This window comes from Vulpes vulpes, chromosome 2 (assembly GCF_048418805.1).
Source record: "Vulpes vulpes isolate BD-2025 chromosome 2, VulVul3, whole genome shotgun sequence".
Lineage (NCBI taxonomy): Eukaryota > Metazoa > Chordata > Mammalia > Carnivora > Canidae > Vulpes > Vulpes vulpes.
In genome coordinates this window covers 163,712,675-163,738,962 of record NC_132781.1, presented here as the reverse complement: position 1 = coordinate 163,738,962, position 26,288 = coordinate 163,712,675, and the positions used below count along the sequence as shown (strand labels likewise).

At 42.0% G+C, this 26,288-nt stretch overlaps 1 protein-coding gene across 5 annotated transcripts in view; it reads left to right on the top strand.

Annotated features, from left to right (window-relative positions):
• VPS13D (vacuolar protein sorting 13 homolog D) overlaps nucleotides 1-26,288 on the top strand; it is a 239,847-nt gene that overhangs the window by 93,373 nt on the left and 120,186 nt on the right. For 3 of the 5 annotated variants that reach the window (XM_072751165.1, XM_072751163.1, XM_072751161.1), the window contains 12 exons: nucleotides 2,373-2,478; nucleotides 3,525-3,677; nucleotides 5,734-5,869; nucleotides 7,423-7,470; nucleotides 9,663-9,813; nucleotides 9,913-10,123; nucleotides 14,234-14,481; nucleotides 15,986-16,177; nucleotides 16,485-16,611; nucleotides 18,150-18,292; nucleotides 21,809-21,939; nucleotides 22,180-22,355. In XM_072751165.1, coding sequence (XP_072607266.1) covers nucleotides 2,373-2,478; nucleotides 3,525-3,677; nucleotides 5,734-5,869; nucleotides 7,423-7,470; nucleotides 9,663-9,813; nucleotides 9,913-10,123; nucleotides 14,234-14,481; nucleotides 15,986-16,177; nucleotides 16,485-16,611; nucleotides 18,150-18,292; nucleotides 21,809-21,939; nucleotides 22,180-22,355 — 1,822 coding nt within the window. The remainder of the gene's footprint in view (nucleotides 1-2,372; nucleotides 2,479-3,524; nucleotides 3,678-5,733; nucleotides 5,870-7,422; nucleotides 7,471-9,662; nucleotides 9,814-9,912; nucleotides 10,124-14,233; nucleotides 14,482-15,985; nucleotides 16,178-16,484; nucleotides 16,612-18,149; nucleotides 18,293-21,808; nucleotides 21,940-22,179; nucleotides 22,356-26,288) is intronic. The other 2 variants (XM_072751164.1, XM_072751162.1) reach the window with 1 other exon arrangement.

The following is a 26,288-nucleotide window of genomic DNA, read 5'->3' as shown; positions in this document are numbered from 1 at the left end:
GGGGCCACCAGGGAATACTGCTCTCTTGGATGGACTTGGGAATGTTGTTCCCTGGTGCTGTGCCAAAGACAAGTATGCAGTTGACTCGGGCCCCAGTGTGGGAGATGTCGGATTTGTCCCCTGGTGTCGGGTTTGGATTCGTGAGCACTGCATGTTAGTTATTCTCAGAGGCGCGCACTGCTGCGGTCTGTGCTGGTGGGTGTGATCAACCCACGAAGCTTGGGGACCTAAGCAGTGTGCTGACCCCGGCTGCTTCATTCCAGAGTGACATACTTGTGACTGTCTTTATATGGACGCCTAGCACTTTCTCCTGTATTGCAGTGTGATCAAAGCCATTTGCCACCTGTTCTTTTTTAATCTAATTTGCAAATGGAAACTTACAGTCTGGCTCACAGTGGGATATGAAAGCACATCTGGCTTCTTTTCCTCCTGGGTCCTTTATCTGCTGTAATAAAGCAGCTTTCTCATGCACTCCTGGAGAGGGAGGTGCCTTTCAAGGTGGCACAATAAGCCCTGTTTACCCTGCAGACAGCTCTTAAATCTTTTACTCCCCCTCTGCTCTTGTCACCAGCCTCACAGCTACTCCTTGATTTTGTACTTGATGTCATTTTTTTTTAAAGCCAATCTTGCGAACCAAGTGAAGCCATTGGCATGAGAAATGGGTGTATTCTAGGTGGTTTTCCGTGAGATGTTCTAGGAGATTATCATCGGAAGTATGTGGGGTATTTCTAAAGACTAACCACAGAATTGTAGGGACACCCTGCAGACTACATGTTTGTTTTATCGGATCACCGTTTCTCAGATTCCCTTGAGCCATTGTCCTTAGCAAAACAGAACTTGCCTTAGCTTGAAATTGCTTGTTTTTGTAGCATTTATAGTACTAGCTTCTGAAAACTTTAGGAGGCACAAAGGAGAAGAAAAGAAAGTGATTACTTTTTAAAAGCCAGTAGCAATGACTTCCTGACTTTTATGGTCCTGGCCCAGGCCTTATTCTGGTGGTGGGAGAAGGCAGGGTCTGTTGCAGTTTACCTTCTTGTTTTGCTGTAAGGTGTGTTTAATCTTGCTCTAGAGTTCTCGTCGGGCAGTTGTGGTCACCTTTAGATGTCATTTTCCATGGCTGTGGACCACTGGGTCCCGGTGTTGCTCAGCCTGTCCTTGCGCTTTAAAGCTGGGCGCACAGTTTGTGGGTGGTGCCCGTGAGGCGTGAGCGCGTGGCCAGTGCCTTTGGGGTTCTGTCTCCACCTCCCGCTCTCAGTGTGACCCACCGACCCACGGGACCTTGGTAAGAGGAGCCGTGTCAGACCACACGGCCGGGCAGTGGTGCCGGCAGAAGGATCTCAAGGCAGCCTGGGTGCTGGAAACCCATTTCTGGCCACACGGTCTCTCGCTTCTCTGTTTTCTTAGAGTGGTTATAGTCAGGTCTCTGGGATTTGGTTACTTGCAGTTTTGGATCAGTCAGTGTTTCTTTCCGGTTTCCCTGATTAGAAGCGATTTTATGAAAAGAAACCCTACTTTATGCCCCTTTTGTAGAAACCCTAGTTTCTACTTAGTAGCAGACAGTGGTGGTATCTATGTTAAAAAATGAGCTTAAAATTTCATTTAAAAAGTTTTTGGATACTATACTTCTGATCCTCCAGGGAGGGGGAAGAAAGTGTTAGTTTAAGAGAATAAAAAAGAGTGGTCTTTTAAAGATTTTATTATTTATTCATGAGAGACACAGAGAGAGAGAGAGACGCAGAGACACAGGCAAAGAGAGGAGCAGGCTGCCTGTGGGGAGCCCGACCTGGGACTCGATCCTGGGATTCCAGGATCACGCCCTGGGCTGAAGGCAGATGGTCAACCACTGAGCCCGCCACGTGTCCCTGAAAAACGTGTTCTTTCTTTTGTTAAAATATGCATAACATGACAGAAGTATAGCTTTTATGGAAAGGGAGGCTGTTAACGGACAGGCGTTTTGGACAAAGTGTGAGTGTGTATGTGCACTGTATCTTGCTATGGTTGGGGTCACTCGCTGAGAATTTATTCCTCGGGACTTGTGGGGGTCCATCTCCCTCTGCTGATTGCAGCCAGTTAGGGCCTGGTTGAGGTTAGCTCTCCTGAGGTAAGATTCACTAGAGTCGTGGGAGGATTGGGGGCTGGGAATAGTCCCACATCACAGCCAGCTGGTGCAGGGACCGCCACCACGTAGCAGACAGCAGATGACTTGGAGATCCCATATGTCCCACTGACACCTGTGGTGGCGCCGTGTCTGTGGCCACCACTGTCTGCCCCTCTGCAGGAGAGGCAGTTGGGGCACTGCGCGTGGGTCTGGGGAGGGTCTCTGCCACGCATGGAGAGGCCTGTGCTAACAGCCTTCTTCTGTTTGCCTGTAGCAGAGGTGAAGACCCCCAAGCGCCGGCAGCCATTCGTCCCTTTTGCTCTGAGGAACCACACGGGCTGCACTTTGTGGTTTGCCACCTTGACCACCACGCCCACCAGGTAAGGCACGCCGAATAGGTCACCCTGAGCCGTCTCTGCCACCAAAGGCTCCTGAGTGCCAGCCCAGCACAAGGTGGGCCTCTTCAAGAAGCTCTTAGGATTATAGTTGAATTAATAACTTGCCGTCTTGTTGAAATTTATGACAGAGGTGGAATCTGCAGCCAGAGAAGTAGATCTCAAGTCTGAAATGTCCCAATTATGACCCCGACCCTGGGGTCACATTATGTTTAAGCTAAAAGTCAAGCAAATTAAGGATGTGAGTAGGAAGTGGGAAGGAAAAGTCATCCCATCTTTTCTCCTCCGTTCTCACCACTACCCCCTTTTAAAAGAAGCTGTATGTGGTTATTAAACCAAACATCCTGCACTTTTCTTCCAAGACAGCTTTGAAAACACCTCCCATATTATCCTCACCAAGAATTATCTTCAAACCTAAAACAGTTCACGCCAGATGGAAGTGGGTGGAGTTTGGAGAACAAAAGAGCATTTACCTGGGCCTAGTGAGGATGTTCTCTACCAGCTGCCTGCCTGCGTAGACCTTGGCTCTACCCTCGGGGTACATGCTGATCTTTCCAGTTTAGGGAATGAGGTGCATGAAGTAAATAACAGAATTGGCCAATTTGAAGCCACATTTCTCCTGCCTCCACTAAGTATGGTAATGCCCCTGAGGAGGTGTTTTTTTTTTTTTTTTTTTTTTAAAGCAGTTTAGGTCTGTTACATTCCAGATAGTAACTTAAAAAAACTACTTTTAAAACTCCTGACTGTGTTTACCTGTATTTACATCCCGATATGTACTGCACTCACTCGCTTGCTGGAGTAAGTGGTGGGGCAGTGTTAGCTTTCAGCTGTTTCTCAAGCTTTACTGAGGCTGTGATCGTCTCAGAGATGACTGCAGTTACCTCTTAGGTCATCCTGGTAACCAGACTCCCTGGGCTTCTAATGGGGATTGAGGTCCAGGAGGGGCTTCTGCACCCCCAGCATGGAGCTCCGGGTGAGAGGGAGTTGAGAGAGAAAGACGGCCAAACTGGTGTTGTGTGATTTGGTTCCAGGGCTGCGCTGTCCCACAGTGGGAGTCCAGGGCTCGTCCCAGAAGGGAATGGAACATTTCTTGATGATGCTCACAATGTTAGTGAGTGGCGGGAAGTTCTCACGGGCGAAGAGATTCCCTTTGAATTCGAAGCAAGAGGAAAGCTAAGACACAGGTAAGGTGTGGTTCATTCTTTTCCTCCCCCCAAAATACACTGGGTAGATCTCTCTATTACAAGAGATTGTCCCTAGTATTTTGCCCTTTCCCTTGCCTTTGTTAATGATTTTAATGTTTGGTTTTAAAAAGCTATTTAGAAAACCAGTGTTTCCTTTTGCTATCTTGGGAATACACTTCTTTCATTAACAGTCCCTTTATTTGGCATGAGGGGTGATGGCCAGTGTGTTGCCCCTAATTTGGTTGAGGGATGTGCAGATGACGACACTTAAGTTCACTGTATACAAGCCTGGTTTTCAGGATGTAGTGGTGACATGGTTTCTTATATGTTTTTACTTTTTTTGAACGTTACTGTGGTTGACACACAATGTTACATTAGTTTCAGGTATACAACATAGTGGTGTGACAGCTCTACATTATCCTATGTTTGCTGCAAGTGTGACTACCTGTCACCCTGCGGCACTATTACAGTGTCACCGACTGTATTCCTCATGCTGTACCTTTTCTCCTTGTGACTTGCTCACCTCATAACCGGATTGACATGCTGTTCTTAAAAGGTCGTCAAAGCATGTTGATTTTGGTTTTAAGATGTGCGTGTGCTACATAGCACTTGCAGCAAGCAGGTGGGTTCAGGAAGCAGGGCCAGTCATGCTAAGAAATTCTGATTCGAAGGAGGATAACAGTGACTCATCAAGGGAGACTGCCAGTTGATCACTGTTGAAACAGCCAGGCAAAGGATTGGACTAAACACGAAAGAAGGTCTGTCTGGTTACTGAGAGGTCCTAAAATGTCTTTTTTGCAGACATGTTTAAGGGGAAGGGCTATCCAGTGGATGGCGATAGGGTGAGATACTAGCATGTGAGCCTCCTATCCGTTGTCAAGCAGAGCTGAAGTATCAGAGCTCGGCTTCGGCCGTCTGGCCTTATGCTTTCATGACGCTTTAAGTCTTTGTGTGCAAAGCTGCTCCCAAGTGAAACAGCTCTTCCTTGCGCACAGCTCGGACCAGCACACATGATTCTCTAGTGGCCAGCGTCCCGCACTTGTGGGCCTCCCAGTGATTACATAGGAAGAATAGTTTATACAGTCACCGTGCTGGGCACACGTACCTGGAGCCACAACAGAATTTCCAGGGATGAGTGGTAAGCGTGTTCCTGTTCCACAAAGTTCCTGGAGAAGCTAATTATAGAACTGCTGGCTGTATTTCTTCATCAGCACTGCCTCCTTTGCGTCAGGAAGGGTTTGACCTCTTTGTCATTTCCGTTTTAGCATACATGTCTAGTAACCCATTTTAAGTCCCACTGTTCTGCTTGAATTCATCAAAATAAATGCCTTCTCTGGCTTTTCCCTCCTTGGCACACGGTGCCCCACTCCTTCCCTCCCCCTTTCCTGTCAGCCTTAAATCCAGTTCCCCATTTTGGGCTTCTGGCTTGAATTAGGCAAAATCTAAAATAGAATTAAATGTGCAATTTCCTCCTGTTCCTCCCGTTCTGCCCGCTGCCTTCTGCTCCAATTTCAGCCGAGCACTTCAGCCCTAAAGCTCTGAGGGTTTCGTCTCTCATAACCTGTCTGTAGGCGTGTAGGACTGAAGCCAAACAACCGAATGTGGTTCTGAGAGATGTAGGATTTTCAACAAGGGAACCAAGAAGAAAATGTCATTTTATGCATTTCCGAGAGTGTGGTTATATGATGAAATTGCTGGTACAACACTTTTACTGGCCCACTGGAATGCTTTTAGCTGACGTCATTATTTTATAGAGGTGGGGGTGGGGGCGGCGTGCGGAAAGGACCCCGGCATGTGCGCAGGATTTGCAGAGTTTGTACAAAGGGAGGGTAAATGCCAGTCTTGCTCGGGCTTTACAGATCTTGCACGTTTGTTTTAAGTATAACACCCAGTTAAAATATTCTCTTGATTTTTCTTGCATTAGGTAACCACCAAAAGGCTTAGCCAAGGGGATTTTTATATCGTTATATAGTAAATCAGATTTGACTCTTTGCTTCTACTTTCCTTCCCTTTTTAAGATCATGCTTAACATCCTTTCCCCTGTTCTGCCTCATAGACACACCCACGACCTCCGGATTCATCAGCTGCAAGTGAGAGTGAACGGCTGGGAGCAAGTGAGCCCAGTGTCTGTGGACAAAGTGGGGACATTTTTCCGCTATGCAGCACCCGATAAGAATTCATCTTCCTCTACGGTGTGTGGCTCTAAAATTGGTGTTTTAGGGCACAATCTTGCCCCAGCCATGTGCCCTTAAAGCCAGAGACTAGGACCTGTAACCTCGCTCTGGTGAAATTGTCTTGTTCCTCATTTCCCCCAGCTCTAGGAAGAAGACACAAGATTATTTGGGGTCAGGCGTAGGGATTCGTAGTTGCTACATAGGTCAGCCACCAGTGGTTAATTTCAGTAGGAAAAAAGATAGAAAATTAGCGTTAACACATACTACCTCACCTGTGCAGACCCATTTCATACTCAGTTGGCCCAATTGGCAGTTTACTAATCTGCCAAACATGTGTTGGCTCTACTTCCGCATATTGTCATGCTTCCTTTGTATATGATATTCTTTTTTTTTTTTTTAATATTTTTTTTAAGGACTTTTGTTTATTTATTCATGAGAGACACAGGCAGAGGGAGGAGCAGGCTCCATGCAGGATTCATGAGAGACCGAGGCAGAGGGAGAAGCAGGCTCCATGCAGGGAGCCCGATGTGGGACTCGATCCCAGGTCTCCAGGGTCAGGCCCTGGGCTGAAGGCGGCGCTAAACCGCTGAGCCACCCGGGGCTGCCCTGTATATGATATTCTTTATATTTCTTTTTTTTTAATTATTATTTATTTATGATAGTCATACAGAGAGAGAGAGAGAGAGAGAGGCAGAGACACAGGCAGAGGGAGAAGCAGGCTCCATGCACCGGGAGCCTGACGTGGGATTCGATCCCGGGTCTCCAGGATCGCGCCCTGGGCCAAAGGCAGGCGCCAAACCGCTGCGCCACCCAGGGATCCCTCTTTATATTTCTTGTAATGCTGTTCCTTGATCCTTCTAGCTCTGTCTCCAAATTCTGCTTTCTGGCGTAAAGACCAATGTCCACTGTTACTCATTTTCTGATCACACACCCTTTCACACACCCTTGCCCTAATGTTACCCCAGCCTGCAGTTAGGGGTTGAGGGCCTACCTGAGGAGAGACGCAGGTGGCCTCCCTGTCTGGAACGCACAGGTGGAGGCTGGCATCCTGGCTGCTGTAGTGGTCATGGGCGCTCTCACCCACTGCTTAGCCATACTTAGTAGGATTACATTCCTTACTGGGGAGCCAGTGATGCGTCAGAAAGTGCAGATTGGCAAAGACATCGTAGCTTTCCTTGTGTTCCCTTTATTGATGAAAAATATCCTCAGAGAACGCTGTTCCTTCCTCTTCTTCTCTTGGTCCCTAAGTTTCTTAGAAAAGGAGACTTTCTTTCCAGATTACGTTCCTGCCTAAATTTATGTCTAGTCATGAAAGGACTAACTCTCCCCAGAGATACCTTTCTGTTGTATTGTTGTGTCGTGGAGAAATTCTGTATATTTGGAATGATTGAAAAATGAGTATTACTTTTCTCGTATCCTCTAAGATAAGATGTTTTCTTTTCATGGCAGACCATACTTTACTAAGATTATTTATCAATCCTATCCTTTCAAGCAAATTACGTTGTCATTGAATTTAATGATGCCTGTAATCTTAGGTCTGTGCTGACTCTGACTTTTGGATTCTTTCTTAGATTGGCAGCCCAAGCAGCAGAACGAATATTATTCATCCGCAGGTTTATGTGAGTATGATTTTCCTGTGTCTACTGAGTATATACACTGCACTTAAACCGTACATTGATGTCCTAGTGATCATAGGACTTTATGACCTGTGTGTGATTGGAATTGATCTTTGCCCTTTCCTATTAACAATTTACCTTCCTTTCATAAGAACTTTCAAAGAAATGTTTTCACTAACTTGGTATATTAGACTGTTACGGGGAGGAAGAGAAAATGCAAATGTTGTGGTCCAGGTTTCCCTTCTCTTTTTCCTTTTTCTTTTCTTTCTTTCTTTCTTTCTTTCTTTCTTTCTTTCTTTTTTTCTTTCTTTCTTTTTTTTTTTTGAGAAAGAGACAGCATGTGAGTGTGTGGGGGAGGGGGTGAAGTGGGGAGGGGCAGAGGGAGAGGGGGAGAGAGAATCTTAAGCAGGCTCCACACCTAGTGCGGAGCCCAAAGCAGGGCTCGATCTCACAACCTTGAGATCAAGACCTGAACCAAAATTGAGAGTTGGACGCTTAACTGTCTGAGCCACCCAGGCTCCCCCGTTTTTTCTTTTAAGTTAAAATATAAATTAACCCTGTGCAGCTGTGTGCATTTCCCAGATTTTGGTCCCAAGATTGTAAAAGTAAATAATAATGAAAAATAGTAAGTTTTATTTCCATTTAGCTTTAGAAACCTCATCAGAGGATGATGTTAAAAAACTATCTTCAGAATTTTGCTTATAGTTTCTTCTTTCTGATGGTAGTAAGTTTTGAAATGTGAGATTTTTAAGTAAGTTTAGAGACAGCAAGGTCAAGATTTAAAATCATTCTTGGGCTTTGGCTCTCTTGGGGATTTACTAGGCTAGGTCAGTGGGAGCTTTGATATTTGTGCTGGGATTGTGTCCCTCTAAAAACCCTCCAGAAAATGACAGTTTGCCTTTTCACTGGGATTTCATGGACGTCTTGATTCAAAATGAGCTCTTCGTTTTATTGTGCATTAGGTCGGTTTCCACATACTGTTTGTTTTAATAAAAATGTTGGTAGTAGGAAAAGCTTGGATGTGGTGTCATTTGTTTCTCCAATAAAAACAGCATTGTCAGTATGTTCTGAACACATTCAAAGAATGATAATTGCAGAAACCTTCTCTTTGGAGTACCTGATGTGGAGTTTGATACTTAAAAAACAGAAAAAAACTTCCCTGGCATTTGCTAGTAGAATGAAACGTGTGTTGAATGTCTGAATGAACATGTGGAAACAAAGTAGTGGCTGTAGCCCAAGACCAAAAATAAATTATTTCCCTCCACTCTGTTAAGTTTTGGAGCCTCGGTGTCCTGCTTGTGAAAGAGCAATTACTGAACAAAGCTGAAAAAGTTGCAGAGAAAGAGAAGTTTGATTTTAAAGTCCTTTGAAAAACAAATGTTTTTTCTGCAGGCGTGTCAACGAGCGGTGTATGGGTCTAGAGAGTAATTTTTATGACATTTAGGGGGAAAAAGTAATTATTGTTCCTGTGAAAGGCATACCAGTACAGACAGCTCTTTCTTACACACTCTCTGGATTTTACAAAGACAAGTTCTAACCTCAGAAGACTTCCTTCTGTTTTTCTGTGTGTGTTGGGCAGTATCCAGCCCATTGTTAGCTTTCAAGGAGTGTTTCTCACTTTAATGTTAATCTGGGAGAGAAATACCACAGAAGGTAAATCATTTTATGTTCTGCAAAGTCCTACCCCAGTGTTTCTAAACGTTTAGTTGCTTTGGATGATCTTTATTCCCCTCCAGTAGAGTTGAAAACAAGCCTCGTTCACAGTTTCCATATAAGGGCTGATGTGTAGGAACCCAAGGGCATTGTGAATGAAGGGTAATTTCCAGCAGACAGTTTCTTATCAAATTGCAGGAAGTTTGGAAGATTTAATAGGTTATTATGGGTCTTAGTTACTTTATAATGTGTCTAGAGGCCTAAGACTGATTTTTCTTTGTGACACATTTTGTGATACCACATCTGAGTAGAGTATCTGTTTTTCTAGAAATGTTTAGAATTGGCTGTTTTAACAGTGTGTATCTATAGCATATTCACTTCTATTAAAGATGAATGGTTTTAGGGCTTAATGACTAATTTCACTGAAGGGTTCTAGTAATAATAAGATGCTTTTGATTTAGGCACTCTGGTTGGTATTGTTGTATTTTGTGTGTTTTTTCAAGAGCACAGCTATGACACTTTTATTCCTGTCTTTTTTGCAGTTCTCTTCACTCCCACCTGTCCGGGTGGTCTTTGCTGTGACGATGGAGGGCAGTGCTCGGAAAGTAATCACTGTCCGATCTGCCCTCATTGTGAAGAACAGGCTTGAGACACCAATGGAACTAAGACTGGATAGCCCATCAGCTCCAGACAGTGAGTTTTGCCATAGTCTGTCTTCTTTTATCTTGAGAGGGTCAGACTTTTGGGTGGAAGACCATTCCCTGAAGATGCTGACCCTTTTTTCTGTGGCAGAGCCTGTGGTGCTTCCCGCAATCATGCCCGGGGATTCGTTTGCTGTGCCTTTACATCTCACTTCTTGGCGGCTACAGGCCCGGCCTAAAGGATTGGGTGTATTTTTCTGTAAGGCTCCTATTCACTGGACCAATGTAGTGAAGACTGCAGAGGTTAGCAGCAGCAAACGAGAATGCCACTCTATGGACTTGGACAAAAGCCGATTCTTCAGGTATGGACAGCACTGCAATGGCGTGTAAATTTTCCTTTTTAAAAAGATATTCATTCTCTCTCTGAGGACTCTTGGTGATTCAGTTGTGCTTGTTTAAAACCCTAAAGTTCTTATTCCTTAAGTTCTTATGTTAGAGCTTATAAGGCTTCGAGGGTTAATAATCTTTGGTGGGTATGCGACTGTTGCTTATCATCTGATATTTATGGGAGAAGCAACCAACAAACACACTACTCACAAGATAAGAAACTTGTATGTGTGCATCAGCATAAAAAGAGGACATGCAGAGAGGGAAGAAAAAAGTATTAGCCAGTACCTATTTCTAAATTGAGACTCAGAATCTTGGGGATGGAAGTTTTTCAAATGACAGATTTCAAAGGAATTTGGAGGAAGGCTCATGCACCTAGTACTGACTTGCCTTGGGGACCTTAACAAAATTATCTAATCATTGAGACTCCTGTTTTCCCCTTCTGAAGCATATAGGTAGTACATTTCTAGATTCAATGTTGGAAAAAACACTGTATTGTTCAATCCTTCTAAACTTAGACTTTAAACTTACTTAGATCAGAGACTATCAGTTTTAGTTTTCTCTTTAGTGAAGACAGGCATTCATTTACTTTAAACTTATAGAAGAGGTGCAAGAATAGTGTAAAGAATTCTAGTATGCCCTTTACCCTGATTGGCCAGTGGTTAATGGACTGAAGGGAGGAATGAATAAATACGCAGCCATGATGGAGTGTTTTAACACTTTGCTGTCAATGATTTATAAAAACAAACATCAAAGATTTGAATAGTGCTGTCCATCAGTGTATGTCATAATTGGCATTTCTAAAGCACTTTAACAACTCCAGATCGTATACTCACTTCAAGTATATATGGAATAATTATCAAGAGAGACCATCTACTGGGCCATAAGACAAAGATCAATAAATATTAAAAGAATTGAAACCATACACAATAAATCTCATCACAATAGGATTAAACTGGGAATCAGTAACAGTAAGATGCCTGTAAAATCCCTAAATATTTGGAAATGAAACATTAGATTTCTAAATAACCCAATGGTCAAAAAAGAAATCACAAAGGAAATTAAAAATATTTTGAATTGAACAATAATAACAACTAGACATTAAAATGTGGGGGAAGCAGCAAAAGCTGTTCTACAGAGAAATGTATAGGTTTTGTGTTTTGTGGGGTTTTTTTTTTTTATAATGTGTTATTACTTTATTTTTTTAATTAATTAATTAATTAATTTATGATAGTCACACAGAGAGAGACAGAGAGAGGCAGACACATAGGCTGAGGGAGAAGCAGGCTCCATGCACCGGGAGCCCGACGTGGGATTCGATCTGGGGTCACCAGGATCATGCCCTGGGCCAAAGGCAGGCGCGAAACCACTGCACCACCCAGGGATCCCGTGTTTTGTGGTTTTTTTGAAAAATGTGTAGCTTTTAATGCTCTTGTAAGAAAATAAGGAAGATGGAAAATCACTGTTCTAAGCTTCTGCCTTAAGGTAGAAAAGGAAGAGCACATTAAAACAAACAAATAGAGAAAGAACCTGATAAAAGTAAATGTGGAAATCAATGAAATAGAAAACAAGCAATAGAGAGAAAAATTAGCAGTGTCAAGTTGGCCTTTTGAAAAGATTAATAAATTTGATAAATAATAAGATTGATTAAGGAGAAAAGAGAAAACACAGATTATTGATAGAAGGAATGAAAAGAGGAGACATTATTATAGATTCTATAGACATTAAAAGGAGACTCTATGAATAATTTTATACAAATAAATTCCACTCTGGAATGACAGATTTCTTAAAAAAGACAGATGATCAAAACTGACACAATGAAGAAATAGAAAATCCAAATAGCCCAATATCTCTTAAAGAAATTAATTTTTCAATAAAAAGCCTTCCCAGAATAAAGACTCTAGGTCCACATGGCTCCACCAGTGAGTTCTACCAGACATTTTAAGAAGAAATAGCACCAGTTCAAGTCTTTTGGAAAGCAGAGCAGGAGGAAACAGTTCCTCATTCATTTTATGAGGCCACCACATATACCTGATACCAAAACTGACATATATATTATTGAATAAAGAGAGAGAGGGAACTATAAACCAGTATTTCCCCAAGAGACACAAAAATTCTTTTTTTAAATTTTTTTTTAAGATTTTATTTATTTATTCAGGAGAGACACAGAGAGAAAGGCAGAGACACAGGCAGAGGGAGAAGCAGGCTCCATGCAGGGAGCCCAGCGTGGGACTTGATCCCAGGTCTTCAGGATCACACCCTGGGCTGAAGGCAGCGCTAAACCGCTGAGCCACCCGGGCTGCCTGAGATACAAAAATTCTTAACAAAATATTACCAAATAGAAATCCAGCAAGTGAGGTTTATTTTAGGAATGTAAGATTATATTAACATTTGAAAATTGATAATTGGGTTACCATATTAACCCAAAAAGACTAAAAGAAAAAACCCATCAGATTATCTCATTAAATGCCAAACAAACAAACTAAAAAGCACTTGATAAAATTCAACACCCAGTACAGGCAGCTGTACTCGGCAAATGAGGAACCGAAGAGAATTTTTTCAGTTTGTTTAAGGGCATCTGTTATAAACCTACAGAAACCTATAGCTACCGTCAATACTTAATGGTGAAACCTTAAACTTTTTTTCCTTGAGATTGAGAACCAGCCACTCCATATGACATTGCCATAGTAGTCCTAGCTGTTGCAATAAGGATAAATAAGAAATTGAGAAAGCTTAAAGATCTGAAAAGAACGAAAACTTAATATATGCAAATGACACATATATGTAGAGAACCATAGACTACATAGGAAAATTATGAGGCTTCATAAATTTATCAAGATTTCAGGATTTGAGATCAACCTACAGAAATCAATTGTATTCTTTTTTTTTTTTTTTTAGGATTTTTATTTATTTGAGAGAGACAGAGATAGTGACAGAAAGAGTACAAGCAAAAAAAAAAAAAGAAAGAGGGCAGCCCTGGTGGCTCAGTGGTTTAGCGCCGCCTTCGGCCCGGGGCGTGATCCTGGGGTCCTGGGATCGAGTCCCATGTCGGGCTCCCTGCATGGAGCCTGCTTCTCCCTCTGTGCCCCACCCCCCCCCCAATGAATAAATAAATCTTTAAAAAAAAAAAAAAGAGTACAAGCTAGGAGGAGAGGGAGAAGCAGACTCCCAGCTGAGCAGGAAATCCGACACAGGGTTCCATCCCAGGACTCTGGGATCATGACCTGATCCAAAGGCAGACGCTCAACTGCCTGAGCCACCCAGGCGCTCCTCAATTGTATTCTTATATTCTAGCCATGAACAATTGGAAATTAAAATAATGCTACTTACAGTAGCATCAAAAATCATAATTACCCAGAACTCAATCTAAGGAATTATGTACCAGTTCTCTATGCCAGAAATGACAAAACCTTGTTAGGAGATAGTAAAGAAAACCCAATAACTAACTGGAAAGATAACCAAGTTCATGGATTGGAAGACTCGATATTGTTAGGATTTCCATGCTCACTAAATTGATATGAAGATACAACCCAGTTGGCTATCTGCAACCCAGTTAGCCATCAACAGGATGATGAATAAATAAAAAGTGGTATATTCATCCATTGGCATGTGGATCAGATTACTGATGCATACAACAGCTCAACTGTATCTTGTAGAAACTTCATGTGACACAAAAAAGCCAGACACAGAGAGTGGTATATACTGTATTCTATTTACGTGCAGTTCAAGAACAGGTTCAACCAATCTATAAGTGGTAAGTGTCAGACAGTGGTTGCATCTTTGTTGGGAGAGGATATTGACTGGAAAGGGATGGGAGGGTACTTTCTGGAGTGAGAAATTGTATAACTGGTTTTGGGTAGCAGTTAGGTATACATATTTGTCAAAACTCACCAAACTGAACATTTAAAATTATCCATTTTATTGTGATTTAATTATACCTCAGTATATGTGTTTGGATTGAAAATTTCAAATATCTTAACTGAATTACTGAACCATGTTTACATTATGCTTTCTCATACTCCACTAAGAAAAAATTCAAGTTCTTTATTTAGGCCAATGGTTTTTACAGTATTTTGTCTTCATAGGTTTTGTGTGGCCATAAAGAAGGAGAATTACCCGGATTATATGCCCTCAAACATATTTTCTGACAGTGCGAAACAGATCTTCAGACAACCTGGGCATACCATATATCTCCTGCCAACTGTGGTCATCTGCAACTTGCTACCTTGTGAACTTGACTTTTATGTTAAAGGGATGCCAATTAATGGGACCCTGAAACCTGGCAAAGAGGTGGCCCTCCACACAGCTGATACATCCCAGAACATTGAACTGGGTGAGGGTTTAGTCAAAGAATCATTGGGTGGTAATTCTATGGGAATGTCACTAAATGTTTTGTGATCATTTGATAAAGATTTTAGAGAAATTACAGCACGTATGTCAGTAACCCAGCTCAAGGGATTTATTTTTTTTTATTAAAAAAAAAAAACTTCTTAGACAATTATCAAAAGAAAAAACTGAACAAATCCAAAAGATATATAGAGGAAGTACTCAACAGAGCCTGTTTTCTTACGTTGCTCATTTGATGTGTGACTATAGGAAGTCATTTCATCTTTTGAAACCATGCTTTTTTCCTAGCTGTAAAATGAGCAAAATCGTAGGTCTCTCCTTTTTTTCAGAAGGGAGAAAACGTGTACTCGGCACACTGTACTCCAGACGTTAAATCAGGTGTTTTCACAACGTGATCTCACATAACCATTATAGCAGTAGTTGCTTATCCTGTTTACTGATGAAGAAATTGAGGTTTGGGTTGTTTTATCTAGCAGGTAATTTTCAGCCACAGGGATGAATCGATCCTAAATTTGCAGCACTTAAGGCAAAGTGAGGAATTTAGAGTTTGGGCAGGACATAAGTTGTTTTAAGTCCGTTGTAGACACATTGAAATAATGATGATGGAAGTATTTTTGTTGCTACAGCTGCGTGAGTGACCTCATTGTGTCCTCTAATTCAATCTTCACGCAACTCCTGTCACAGGCTGACAGCTGTTGGCCCCATTTTACAGATGAGGAGCCTCAGACTTACTGGACTTAAGCAGTGTGTTCAGCGGTGATGAGTTTACATTTCAGTGAATATATAAGTCCTTGAGCTTGATGTAGAAGAGCAAAAACAGTGCAGTGCTAGTGGTCTGTTCTAAGAAAGCAGGTCCCTGCTCTGACATTTAAATATGTCTTTAACAAATGTTCCTGGAGCCCTGTAATGTGGACATGTCCCCACCCCCACCCCACCACCACCGCACGCACACACAGCACTCCTCTCTTCCCAGTCACGCTCCATGTGATGGTCACTTGTAATAACCACGCGGCCACACACCTACCAGTATTCTCCTCATTTGGCAGAGGATATACCACGAGGTTAGCTTGCCGCCCAGCACACAGCTGGCAAGGACAGACCGGGAATTGGAATTGCCAAGACTGGGTCTTGGGCAGTGGGACTGCAGAAGACCTTACCTGTTAGCCTGTCCTTGCCTTTCCTGGGTTTGAGGTACCTGCCCAGCTCAGGGCCTATTGAGTAGTAAGCTCACGGGGATCATTGATAGCTTTTTGATATTTTCATCCTTTTGATAATGGAGTTTAAACTCCCATGTTCCTTCCAGGCCGTCTGATTTGCTTCATACTTACTCTTGCCCCAGCTAAAGGAAAATGGCCATTCTAACAAGATTTTTGCCAGTTACATATGTAGTTACTGATTTTTCCAAAAGGAATCCAATTTTGTTTGGCTGTGGGCTATTTTGATAAACTACAGTGAGAACCCAGGCAGACAGTAGCTTGTATCTTCTTTAGGGGTATCACTGGAGAATTTCCCACTTTGTAAAGAATTGCTCATTCCACCGGGAACCCAAAACTACATGGTAAGAATGCGACTCTATGACATCAACCGTCGGCAGCTGAACCTCACCATCCGGATTGTGTGTCGAGCAGAAGGATCCTTAAAGATCTTCATTTCTGCTCCATATTGGTTGATTAACAAAACAGGTATGTACAGAGGCTGCTCAAGTAGGCCTTTGCCGTTGGTCATGGGAATTCAGATTTATTTGCTCAGCCAACCAAATGGAGCCAATGCAAATAGATGACTTCAACAGTCTAAGCTGCTGAAACTCTCCTGCTTCCATAATAAGTGCTTCATCATGGTCAGAACTGTCCTTTCAGACAACAGACTGAGCCCAGCAAATAAATACAATTTTCACGATTCTCCCCCTAGACAATTTTTCCCTTTACCATCTACATCTGTCTTGCATAGACTGGGTGGGACTGATGTAAGCTGTCCCCCTCCTTCCTAAAGGGTTACCACTGATCTTCAGACAGGACAACGCAAAGACAGATGCTGCAGGTCAGTTTGAGGAACACGAGCTGGCCCGGAGCCTGAGCCCTCTCTTATTCTGCTACGCTGACAAAGAGCAGCCAAACCTGTGAGTACAGTTATTTATGGAAAGGGGAAATAAGCTCCTAGGCGAGGGAAAAAATTAGCAAAGGCTATAGTATATCCGTGTAAGTCGAAATATACTGTAGATAACAATCCTGACTTGGCAGGGGAATAGGACCATGACCTAATGGGATTTTTTCGGATCTAATTTCTGTGTCACTTGATATTGAAAATAAACCATTTGGTGGGTTTATAATGAAAGCTAGTTTTATTTTACATGTTTTGAAGTAGTGCTATTCATAACCCTGCCAGTGAGGAGCACCCACGTGTTCCCTTCCTCCACTGCACGGTTTTCCCCTGTGCAGAGCCGTCAGCGCGGGCAGCAGAGCTGGCATCCAAGGGGACTTAGCCTGGCCCTTTGGTAAAATGTCCGCTGCACCAACCCAGCCCAGGTCGTTTTGTGTGAGGTTTTAGAGTCCATCTCTTTTACCCTTGAAATAAACGGCACCACTTCAAGATTCAGAGCACTCGTGTGTTTAAAGGCAGGAAGGAGCAACGGTGGTGAGATTTAGGTGACCTGGCCTTTGTGCATGTGGTAGGAGCATGAATTCCCTTTTGTTCTTGGTTTTGATGTTCTGCTTTTTATAGGAGTCTTCTCATTTAGAGCCTTCCTCAAGGGGAGCGCATCTGATAGCGTTTCAGTGCCAACCCCTGCTGCGTAGTTCTCGTGGGCCGCAGCCTTCCTAGGAAGGAGTGGTCTCAGATTGACTGGGGACTTACTGGACGTGGCGGGAGATACAGACAACCAACCATCTGACGCAGTGTCACGCCTTTCCTGAGACAATTCTGACAGTTTTAGATCAAGGACTTGACACTGGTGACGCAGCTTGACTTATTTAGGGAACTCACAGTTCACAAAGCATTTCCCCTCGCCCATCACATCCCTGTGGATTAGGCAGGGCAGGAAACAGTGTTTTATTTTACAGTGAGGAAACTGAGGCTCCGAACAAACTACCCGTCCAAGGTTATGTGGCTTGTTAGTAGTAGAGCCGGTACGCACATTCAGGAGTTCTGTATCCAGGATCCATGACAAGACATTGGCCAACCAGACAGTGCTTCGCCGTTGTAAGAATACCAGGCCTGAGAAAGAAGGTTGCGCCTTCTGTACATTGTTTCTTGGTGTGCACGGATTCGTGTGCGCACTTGTCTCATACAGTCAAGTTATTTCATGAATCCTTGAAACACCTGAGATAGGAAAGGATCAGATTCGAATCCTTGTTTCTCAGAGGAATAAGGTATCGTAGTCCTTTCCTCATGATTTATGCCCACAGAATCCTAATGTTTTCTCCGAACGTGTCCAGGTGTAGATGTCCATACATTTCACACATTGAGGTACTGTGGCTGCCTCAAAGGTAAGAGTCTTGACCACTAGCTGATTGCCCTTCTGTGTTGGGGAATCACACGAAAGTGAGGAAGAGTCAGTGTCAGAGTTCTGGTTTTGGGTGATCGTGTTTCCTGATTAGAGCAGGTAAGTAAGACTTTCTTACAGATGAATACATATATCTCTGCTTTTCTGCCCCACAGCTGCACGATGAGAATCGGAAGGGGGATTCATCCCGAAGGCATGCCGGGCTGGTGCCAGGGCTTCTCACTGGATGGTGGTAGTGGTGTCCGAGCTTTGAAAGTCATCCAGCAAGGAAACCGCCCAGGGCTGATCTATAACATTGGTGGGTTACATTTGGAGCAGCGGGAGAATCAGAACCATTGGCCGATGACCTCAGGCTTGGAGGAATAAGCTGGCCATACATTCTGGCCTGGCTGCAAGTGCTGATACTCTCATTTGGCATTGGGTCAGGTATCTGTTCTCTGAATGCTAGATTGATATCAACGCAGATCTGTTCTCCTAGGGATCTAAGGAGCCACCTAAACACTGCCCTTTTGAGGTCTGGGGCTCTGTTTAATTTCAGACTCACCTGTGTCAGGAAAGTATCAGTTTGGCTTGAATCCTTGTTTTTCATGGGAATAATAGGAACACTTAGAATGCTTTTCATCCTCCAAGCATTTCCCACGCATTCATTAAAACTTGCAAACCCTAAGAGGGTAAGGAGCATTGTTCTCCTTGAAACTGAAGCAGAGAGGTTAAGTGACTTGCCCAGATGCAAAGGACAAGTCTGGGTCAGAAGTAGGATTATGATTGGGGGGTACACATTTGAAGGAGAAAATGTAATAAAGTGTACTTAGTGGTTATAGTAACTAGAAGCCCCCAAACTAGCTTAACTTCTTGAGGGTGGTGAGGGGAGGGGAGAATGCTGTACCTATGTACCTCATAGCCATCTGGAATGCTCAGAAGATTCTCTGAAGGGTTAAGGTAAGTTTGATTTAAATGTCTCAGGTTTAAATGTTAGCAGTACCCCTTTCCTTTAGTATATAATTTCTGAAGCTCTCAAAGCACTGTTGAGGGCTGAATGTTGGAAAACCATCTAGAACCGTGCTCGTGCTGTCCATTGAACCCTGTGATGATGATAGTGTCCCATTCTGCACCGTCCAGCCCAGCAGCACTAGCCACGTGTGGCTGCTGAGCACACAGGAGTACGTTACTAACAAATACAGCCAGTGTGACCAAAGAATTGAATCCTTTCTTATACTGAAGTTTATTGAATTTAAATAGCCATTCATGATTAATGGCAAATGTAATTGGACGGTGCAGATACAAAGAGTCCTGTTGTAGAAGGAAAAACTGAGGTGGTATCAGGTAGCTGTTTATCCTGAATCCCATGGAGGGTCCGAGATATGTTTAAACATTTGAGGGCTTATTAGCAGGAGTCTCTTCCAAGTCCAGCTTCCTTTTCCTGTTTTTAGAACATGAATTCATATGCGTTCTCCCTTGACGTGGGCACTGTCTTTAAGGTTGATGTAAGATTTTTAGTAGAGGAAATTAATTCTCTGATCCTCCTGCCAGGGATCATTTTCTTTCTTTCTTTTATTATTACTGTTTGTTTGCCGGGGTCATTTTCTGTACTGTGTCTTTACATCTGTTTGCTCCACCTCTTGAGTAGGCAAAGGCTGCTTCATGCTGTGTTTGGCTACCTGCTGGGGTATCTGGTCCTTGATATAGTTCCCAAAGAAAGATACCACAGGTTGGCTAGAAGCTGCAGTTGGAAAAAATTGAGGGGAGAAATGGAGCCTGTGCCTTCCAAAGCTGCTGATTTTCGGGAACCACAGAGTTACTGCAGAGGCAAACAGGTCTCTAGTCAGAAATACGCTGTGAGCACGCATATAAATTTTCATTCAAGGAGCATTCATTAAAAGTCATTGCATATGTCTTTAGGAATGGTACTGTGATAGGGATTTTGTTTTTACACCAAAGAAAGGGATAGGGGGTTAGGCTGAGTTAGGACTTTATAATTCCTAAGGGTCATGGGAGCTTGGCATGTATTATCAAGGGAATTTGTGGAATCTCTCACTTGAATATTTTTGAAGAATTAGATAGATGACTAGCTCCCTATCAGGAAAGTTTAAAAGTAAAATCCCGAGATGAAAAGCCAGGGAGACCTTGCCAGTTAGCCTTACATGTAAGTACCTCCAAAATAAAGGATTTTGTACATTTTTATCTTATCAGATACTCATTTATTGGGAGATTGCCACGGCCATATAAATAAAAAAGGAAACTTAAAAAGCCCGTTTTGTTTTTTAAAATTGGGTCTTGATACTGTAGATTCTTTCTGTAGTATCAAATTAAATATATCTTTTGTAGGCAGACTTTGTATTGGTTGAGATCAGCTACCTACAGATAATCGATTTCTGACAATGCTTTCCTGTGTGTTGCAGAAAAAAAAAAATGATAGGGTACTTCTCCCTATTCTGGTATTACTTAGCATTTCTTAGGTAACGAATTTCAGGGGTGTGTGTTGTGTATGTGGGTGTGTGTGTGTGTGTGATTTGCTCGGTCTTTTATGTATTTTGAAGACTTAGATTAAAGCAACACCAGCTTTTTCAAGCTAGTACAGGTGAATTATGGCCTTAACAGGCTGGAATATTTATAATTGGGGTTATGTTGGGACACTCAGGACACTTAGTTGCCATGTCCTAAGATCTCTTCTTTTTTTGTGGTTCTCTTGACACTTGCCGACTGCTAAATTACAGTCCTTTTATGTGTCTTGTCATGATGTGAGCAAGGGCTGCTGAGGCAGTGTGCCTGGGGTTGAGCCCTAGCTGTGCCACTTACTGACTCTGTGGCCTCGTGCAAGTTCCTTGGCTCTCCAGGTGCCTTAGTTTCCTCATCTATAAAAAGGAAAGTTTCCTCATCTATGAAAATACTATCTCATAAGGTTGTTAGGAGAATTAAATGTAAAGCCTTTGGGAGAGGCGCAGCCTGCATCAAGGATTCAATAAATATTTTATTATTTCTATCTATAAGTATTTCTATCACTGTATAACCAGAGCTCAGCCTAGTACCTTGAATACAGTTGCTATATTTATTATCTGAATGAATGAATAATTTATCCCACTGCGTTTGGAATTTTTAAAATTGTTATCAGGGTTTTAAAGATAATTCAGTGCTGTTTTTTCCTTCTTTCTTTCTTGAGATCCAATATTTTGCGATTTCCATCTGATTGATTATGACTTCCTTTCCTTGGTATGTGTTTTGTTTGCTGTTCTGTCTTTCCAGGATCTGATAGGTGCTGGAAACTCCTATCTTGTGAATGAATACATTCTATGATGTTTAGCTTTATGTTTCAGCTGGGTTCTTGGGCAATGGGGTAAAAGAAAGTCCTAGGGAAGAATCTGCTGTGTTCAGAGCCATTCAGGATCCAGTTAAGTAATCTGAAGTTTCTGTGATATCATGTAAAAGGGGCAAGTTCTCAAGGAGGACATTTGTGTCCCAGATTTAAACAGATACACGTTACATAGATTATCTCCGTAGTCCATTTCGTAGACGGAAACTACCAGTACTCGTGGCCGAACACCTGCCCTTGTAATGCTGTGCCCTTTTGTGAGGAGGCTAGGAATTATGAGGATATTGGTACCACCACTGAGACTTCTTCAGGCTGAAGTGGGCATAAAGAATAAGACTTTGAGAGCAGTTGTTTTCATTCCATCCTTGGAAGGCTTGACAGCACCTCTGGGTGATATGGTTGTTTTCTCAGGGAAACTGAGTAAATTGTGAAGCCTGTTGACTTTTGACAGGCCACGAATTTTCTTTCTTCTGATTAATTCATGGAAATGTTTCTTATTATTTGCAGGTATTGATGTCAAGAAAGGCCGAGGTCGATATATTGACACTTGTATGGTCATCTTTGCCCCTCGTTACCTGTTAGATAATAAATCATCTCACAAGCTTGCATTTGCACAGAGAGAATTTGCCCGTGGACAGGTAAGTAGTTTACTTTTGAAGAATGACTAGTGTTTATTTAGTAGCATGGAGAGTTTTAACGCCATGGTTTATCTCCCCATCAGCACTGTTGAGTTTTGTGATGTGAATGACCATTTTGGGCTTTTGGTACCCTAACCAGCTTGTGGTAGAGGGCAAGGCTCAGAGTAGGTGGTTACTTAGGAAACATTTGCTGTCTTGACTTGATTTGTTGAGTAAAGCCAGTGATCCTGTGTGTTTCAGGGAACAGCCAATCCTGAAGGTTACATTTCGACCCTTCCTGGTTCCAGTGTGGTGTTCCATTGGCCTCGGAATGACTATGATCAGCTCCTATGTGTCAGATTGATGGATGTTCCCAATTGTATTTGGTCTGGAGGCTTTGAAGTCAATAAGAATAATTCCTTCCATATCAACATGAGGTAATTTCAGAGACCGTATTTAGACAAAAAAGTAGCAGTGTTTGAGGTGCAATAATGTAAACAATGAGCTGTAAATACCATATAAATTAGAAATACCTACAAAGCTATTCATAGTAAATATTAATACTGTCCTTCATGAAATGGACATATATGTTTCTAGCTTGGACATAGTTCTTAAAACTTGCAGCGACCAGGTAAGTTTGACCGAACATTTTGATGGTATGAATTACAGGGTGTGTTGACAGTTTTGACCACAGTGCAGGAGCTGTGGGCTGAGGTGATAAATCCAAGGGCAGCAGAGCTCATGATCACCTGTAACTCTGAAAACTCTGTCTGTATTTAGATGCTAACATTGTTAGCATTTTGCAAGATGCTAACATAGATTTTTTTATGATTTTTTTTTTTTTTATTCTTCCACAGTGTACCCTCTTTTCTCACTTGGTGTTATTTTAGTAAATCATCTGGCCTTCTTTGTCCAACCCAGTGACCCTCAGGTTCTTATTAAGAAAAATTTAACAGATTCAGCCTCAACTATCATAGGATGACTTTCTTCTTTCTGCTTTTATCAAGTGCTTTTTTTTTTTTTTTTTTAAAAAAAAGGATTAAAGTTTTCTTTTTTTATTGTGATAAAATACACATACTACATGAGAAAGACAACACAACAGATTATTTTCTGGGCCTCAGACACGTAATATGAAATTTATCACTTTACCATTTTTAAGTTCACTAGGTTAAATGTGTTCATATTATAGGGCAGCCAGCATCCAGAACTCTTCTCATCTTGCAAAATGAAACTCTATACCCATTAACAACTGTGCATCTCCCCTTTTCTCCAACCCTGCAGCCACTTATCTACTTTATCTCTAAATTTGGCTCCTCAGGTCCCTAAGATGGAGCGGAGTCATACAGTAGATGTAAGATTCTTAGTAAAAGAAACTATCGGGCAGCCCTGGTGGCTCAGTGATTTAGCGCTGCCTTCAGCCCGGGGCGTGATCCTGGAGTCCCGGGATCGAGTCCCATGTCAGGTTCCCTGTATGGAGCCTGCTTCTCCCTCTGCCTGTCTCTCTGTCTCTCATGAATAAATAAATAAAGAAAATCTTTGATTAAAAAAAAAAAAAAAAACTATCTGTGACTCTCCTTTCCCATGGGATGGTCTTGGCACCCTTGTCAAAAATTATTTGACTCTATATGTGAGAGTTTATTTCTGTGCTCACGCTTCCATCCTCTGTGTGTTTGTCTTTATGTTAATATTGCACTGTTTTTGAATAATACAGCTTTGTAATAAATTTTGAAATCAGCAAGTGTGACACCTCCGACATTGTTCCTTTTAAGGGTTATTTTGGGGGCTCATGGCTGGCTCAGTTGGTAGAGCATGGGACTCTTAATCTCAGGGTTATAAATTCAAGCCCCATGTTGGGTGTAGGTAGAGATTACTTAAAAATAAAGCCTTTAAAAAAAAAATAAAAAAAATAAAAATAAAAATAAAAATAAAGCCTTTAAAAAAGAAAGATATTATTTTGGCTGTTTAGAATTCCTTGAGATTCTATCAGAAATTCAGAGTAAGTTCTTCTACTGCTGGAAAAAAATACCACTTGGGATTTGGGTAGAGAGTGTATTAAGTCTGTAGATCCACACTGGGCAGCATTGCCATCTGAACAACATTAAGTCTTTGGACCTGTGCACATGGGATACCATTCCAGTTATTTGTGTCCTGTTTAGTTTCTTTCATTAAATGTCTTGGCAGCTAAAGTCACTGAAATCATTGCTATTTTGATGCATTTAGAAGCAAAATTTAAGGTTTTATATTTTATGGTTAGTTCTCCATTGAGAACACTCTTGTAAAGGAGCAGAATACTGGCTGATTTTAAGAATAGTTGATGCAAGGGGCGCCTAGGTGGCTCAGTCAGTTAAGCGTCTGCCTTGGGCTTAGATCCTAGAGTCCTAGGATCAAATCCCACATCGGGCTCCCTGCTCAGTGGGAAGCCTGCTTCTCCCTCTCCTTCTGCCATCCCCCCCCCTGCTCATGCTCTCTCTCTCTCAAATAAATAAAATTTCTTGAAAAAGAATAGATGATGCCAAATAATATCTTTTTTGGCTTTTTAAAACATATTTTCTGAGGGTTGTTTTTTTTTTCTTTGTGGTCAGTGGTGTACCCTTCATCATTTCCCTTTGCCCTGGCCCTGATTAGAGTTCATTGCATCTGATAAAGGGGTTTTTGAGCTGTGTCCCTAGGAGTCATCAGGGGTTTTAAGGAGGTGACTTTAGGGGCTGAGGAAGCCAAGTGGGCAGGGTTCCAGTGCACTCATCCCTGCTTCAACCAGAGCTCTTGTCTGCTAGAATCCCGTATCCTTACCAGATTTAATGGGGTGGGGAGGGGAGGAGTTAGTTCTGCAGTAGTTTATGTACTGCTTGGGTGGAGGTTGCTTGGATATGTTGTGTGAGAAGAGGAAGCCAGTTCAGAATTAAGCAAAAATTGTTCATGACTACTTCAAGGAAAGAAGGAAGGAAGGAAAGAAAATGTGTGGAGGTGGGAGAAGATGGCTTGTGTACCTTTGTTAATTAACCCTTTGGAGCGGTTTTAGTGCACTAAAGTTACTGAGCACAGACCCACAGCCTCTTTTTGAAATGGTTTAAACCTACAGAAAACTTACGAGTAGTATAAAGAACATTCTTTTATCTTTCACCTGGATTAACTACGCATCAGCATTTTGCTGTGTCCTTGCTGTGCCCATTGCATGGATGCACACTTTTTTTCTGAGCCATTTGAAAGTAAATTGAAGTCATCCTGTTAAAAAATCCATCCATAAAAACTTTGTTTATCCATTTAAAGACAAGGACATTTTTTTTCTGAGTAAATATACTATTACACACTGAAGAAATTTAGTGTTGGGTTTTTTTCTGATAGTTTTTTTATTTTTATTTTTTTTATTTTTTATTTTTTTTTTATTTTTTATTTTTTTTTTTCTGATAGTTTTTTTAAATTGATCTCTATACTTAACATAGGACTCAAACTCACGACTCTGAGATCAAGAATCACATGCTCTGCTGACTGGCCACCCAAGTGCCTCCTGATAAATAGTCTTTTGAAATGTCCTTCATAGAGGTGCCTGGGTGGCACAGTTGGTTGGGCATCTGACTCTTGGTTTCAGCTCAGATCGTGATCTTAGAGTCATATGATTGAACCCTGTATCCAACTCCATGCTTAGCATGGAGTCTGCTTGGGATTCTCTCTCTGAAGTAAGTAAATTAAAAAAAAAAAAAAAAAAAGAGGGCAGCCTGGGTGGCTCAGCGGTTTAGTGGCACCTTCAGCCCAGGGCGTGATCTCGGGGTCCTGGGATTGAGTCCCACGTCTGGCTCCCTGCATGGAGCCACTTCTCCCTCTGCCTGTGTCTCTGCCTCTTTTTTTCTCTGTCTCACATGAATAAATAAATCAAATCTTAAAAAAAATAAGAAAGAAAGGAAAAGAGAAAAGAAAGAAAAAGTCCTCCATAGCAATTCCGCTCCCCCTGATTGAGGATCTGGTCACAGATCATCCATTTTATTTGGCAGATAAATCTCATCCACTTTAATCTAGAGTAGTCCTACTTTTCCTTTTATTTATTTTTGCCTTTTTTGACATCGAAATTTTTAAAGATTCCAAGCCAGTCTCTTGTAGAATGTTTTATTTTCTAGATTTTTTTTCTGAGAGTTTCCTATATGTAGATTTAGGCTAAACATTTTTGGTAAGGATACTACTACTTATGTGGTGTTATGTATTTCCCAGTGGGTCACACAGGAAGCCTGTGCCATCCATTGGTCCCATTATTGATGTTGCTACATTCAGCCATCACTTGACTAGGGTGGTGTCCACCAGGTCTCTCTATTGTAAAGTTACCTTTGATTCTTTGTGGGCAGTAGTAGACCATTGAGGGAATAATTTGAGGCTGTGTGTAT